The sequence below is a fragment of the Myotis brandtii genome, unplaced genomic scaffold, assembly GCF_000412655.1.
Source record: "Myotis brandtii unplaced genomic scaffold, ASM41265v1 scaffold122, whole genome shotgun sequence".
NCBI lineage: Eukaryota > Metazoa > Chordata > Mammalia > Chiroptera > Vespertilionidae > Myotis > Myotis brandtii.
The window spans coordinates 1,300,847-1,304,501 of record NW_005354255.1 but is presented as its reverse complement, the minus strand read 5'-3'; the positions used below and the strand labels follow the sequence as shown (position 1 = coordinate 1,304,501).

Genomic DNA, 3,655 nt, shown 5'->3' with positions numbered 1-3,655 from the left:
AGGCCCATTCTGGAGCCTCCACCACGGACAGCTCGCTGAGGCCCAGGGACAGCTTCCGGGGCTCCCGGCCGCTCAGCTTTCGGATGCGGGAGCCCCTGACTAGCATCTCCAGCGTGAGGAGCATCTGAGCCACGGTGGGGGAACATGGTCCAGCCGCCAGGTGCAGGCCCACGCAGGCCCCCCTCCTGCCCTGGATGAAGCCCAGGAGGGGCGGGCCAGGGGCCTGGGAGCATGCAGGGAGGCACCAGGCAGTGGAGGGAGAGGACGGAACAGGGCAGCCAGCCAGGGGTCCCAAGGCCCCGTGGTCCTCCTCACCGTCCCCAAGTCTGCTGATGCCAAAGAGGCAACCGCTCATTGGAACAGAGGGCGCCCTGGAGTGGGGACAAGTGGGGTGACTATGTATGCCCCAGTTCCTGTGTGATTCTGGGGAAATCCGGGCTCCTTTCTGGGCCTCCGTGGGGCTCCCAGGCAACAAGGGGCAGCCTGTGGAATTGATGACAGTGGAATTGACAACATGGAAGTTCAATGATGGTATGAGATGTCTCCGCCTCCCTCTTATTCACGTTTTTGCAGAGGGAGGATGGCACCGGGGCTGTGGAGCGGCCAGGAGCCTGCAAGGAGGCATGTCGGTGGCCAGGGAAGGCCTTGGGTCTGTGTGCTTGGTGGTGGTGGTGGGGGTGTGTGTGAGGGCAGGTGGTTGTGTGTATGTGTGTGTCTGAGAGAGAGAGAGAGAGAGAGAGAGAGAGAGGACAGAATGGCTTGTGCCCACGAGCATGTGCTGTGCCTCTACATATGCACAGACATCTCTGTGGCCTCTTGAGAGAGAGAGAGAGAGAGAGAGAGAGGGAGAGGACAGAATGGCTTGGGCCCAGGAGCATGTGCTGTGCCTCTGCATATGCACAGACATCTCTGTGGCCTCTTATGGAGGGTGTGTGCGCACACCTGTGTGTAACCGGACTACTCTTCTGAAAGCATTTGAGCAATACAAGGCTCCCGGGGTGGGACTGACAGCTTCCCCCTTCCCCACCTGTAAAAGGGGCCGGTAACAAGCAGAACCCACAGCGTGAGGTTGTTGTTGCTCCGTGCTTGCCACGGTGAAGCGCATCCATGTGTCCCACCAAACGGCTGGCGATGGTGAGAGGTTCCACATCTAGCCAGGACAGGAAGCCCATTTGTGCCTACGCTCTGGAGTGCTTTTTAGCACTGACAGCTTCCCCCTTCCCCACCTGTAAAAGGGGCCGGTAACAAGCAGAACCCACAGCGTGAGGTTGTTGTTGCTCCGTGCTTGCCACGGTGAAGCGCATCCATGTGTCCCACCAAACGGCTGGCGATCGTGAGAGGTTCCAGCCAGGACAGGAAGCCCACGTGCTGCTGAGCACTCCGTCAGGGGCCGGTGAAACGGAAGAGCTGACCTTTGAGTTCGTTTGCATTTAAGGAGCCGATGGGACAGCGCAGGTGCACACCCTCAATACACGGCCCCCTCGGCTGGTAGAATGTTCTCCTTCTCCATCCTCCCAGGACCCAGCCAGGGTCTTCCTGTCTCTGTCTCGCCAAGTTCTCAGGGCAGCCCCCCGCGTCTGTTTTTCCGCCGCACGACGGGGGTTTGGTGACTGGAAACCGTTTACTGCGCTGTCCAATACAGCGGCCGCTGGCGGCGTGCGGCTAGTTATCATGAGCTAGAACGAAAGGAAAGTTTCAAAGTCGGTTGGTTGTTTTGGTCGGCGGGAGCTGCCGTATCAAAGTACCAGACACGAGGGGGCTTCAACCACAGACACGCATTCTGCCCCAGTTCGGGAGGCTGAAGTCTGAGATCAAGATGCCGGCAGGGTTGGTTCGTTCCGAGGCCACGAGGGAGGGTCTGTTCCTAGAGTTTGGTGTTTGCTGGCCATCTTTGGTGTTCCTTGGCTTGCTGATGCGTCACCCTCATGTCTGCACGCATGTTCACATGGCATTCCCCTGGTGTGTATGTCTGTGTCCTAATTTCCCCATTTTCATAAGGACACCAGTCATATTGGGTTAGGACCACCCTCGTCCTGTACGACTTCACCTTAACTCATGACATCTGCGACGACCCTATTTTCCAAATAAGGCCACATTCGGAGGTCCTGGGGGTTTCGGACTTCAACATATACATTTGTCCCATAGCAGCCATGCTGCCACATTCTAAGCACTCAGTGGTGACATGTGGCTCCTGGGAACTGTTCTGGACACTGTCGAGGCAGAATGTTTTCATCATCATGGAAAGTTCTGTTGGACATGGCCGGAAAGAGTTTCCAGCCTGTGTGTGGGTGCACAATCAGCTGGAGTAATTTTTACATTCCCCTGATGCTTGTTCTGGGTGTGTTTATCTGGGGCAGCAGTAGGCAGTGTGGGGTGAGTGGAGCTCACCCCCAAAACTCTCAGCCTGTGTTCTGGGCCCGTGTTGAGCTGGCTTAGCTGCCCCATCTGCCCTGCCTACCCTTTGGGTCTCAGCTTTAGCATCACCTCCTCCAGGAAGTCTCTTCTGATTCTCCCGCCCCTCCCTAGGCCTCCTCTGGACTCCCACAGCTGCTTGTGAGTCCCATTGTAGCGCCAATCGCCCCTGGTCACCCATCTACCTCTTCCCCTGGACTGCAAGCTGTGGCAATGGAGATCTTGGTAGTGTCTGCGTCACTGCTGTGTCCCCGGGACCTGGCCCAGGGCCCAGAACACAGCAGATACTCGGTGACCTGGAGCTTTGGGAGCACTGGACTCAGCAGCACGCCTTCTGCTGAGCCTCGGGAACCTCTTCCCCTCCTCCTTTCCTACCCCAGCCCTCTCTCTAACGGTAGCAGAATCGTCCCCAAGAATCCTTGTCTTCTGCTTGTTAGATGGCTCAGGTGTCTGCAACCCATTGTCATTCTCCAGCTCTGCTGAACACCCTGGGCCTCAGCTTCTTCTTCTGTCAAGTGAGGACACTGATAGCCTCTGCCATCCTGGGATGTTGCTAACTTGAAACATAAAGAGACCCTGGAACTATTACGTGTATGCTTTTAAATGAATAATAATAACAACGCCTTATCTATCACTCGGTGCCTCGTGTTGTGTAATCACCTTTGTTTAAACTCATGTAACCCTCACAAAACCTCTCCATTAACTCCATTTATAGATGAGAAACTGAGACCCAGAGAGGTCAGGTAACTGATTCAAGGTCACACAGCTGGGAAGCAGTAGAGCTGGGATTCAAAACCAGGCAGGTGGCTTTTTGATTCCTGCATGTTACTGCCTCTTGAATGAATGAATGAATACCAATTCCTTTCCTCCTCGGAAGACTCAAAATTCCATTTCATTCTTTGAAGGAGGACTAGTTGAACCTCCATATTTTAGACAGAAAAACAGAGGCCCAGGAGAGCAGGCAGCATGGGCAGCTCTAGGCAGCCATGTTCAGGCGCCTATCTTTTTTTGGTTTTGTTAATCCTCACCCGAGGATATTTTTTTCATTGATTTTTTTTTTCTTTTAGAAAGAGTAGAAGGGAGTGAGGAGAGAGAGAGAGAGAGAGAGAGAGTGAGAGAGAGAGAGAGAGAGGGAAACATCTATATGAGAGAGACACATCAACACATTGGTTGGTTGCCTCTCTCACGCACCTAGATTGGGGCTGGAGATCGAACCTACAACCCAGGTACGTGCCCTTGACTG

At 54.8% G+C, this 3,655-nt stretch overlaps 1 protein-coding gene across 2 annotated transcripts in view; it reads left to right on the top strand.

Annotated features, from left to right (window-relative positions):
• The window catches only part of S1PR4 (sphingosine-1-phosphate receptor 4), a 1,708-nt gene extending 1,174 nt beyond the window's left edge, over nt 1–534 (top strand). For both annotated transcript variants that reach the window (XM_005858813.2, XM_014533658.1), the window contains exon 2: nt 1–534. This exon ends at the window's left edge or, in 1 of these variants, runs on beyond it. In XM_005858813.2, the coding sequence (XP_005858875.1) occupies nt 1–128 (128 nt within the window). In that variant the 3' untranslated portion in view covers nt 129–534.
• The last annotated feature ends 3,121 nt before the right edge of the window (nt 535–3,655 follow it).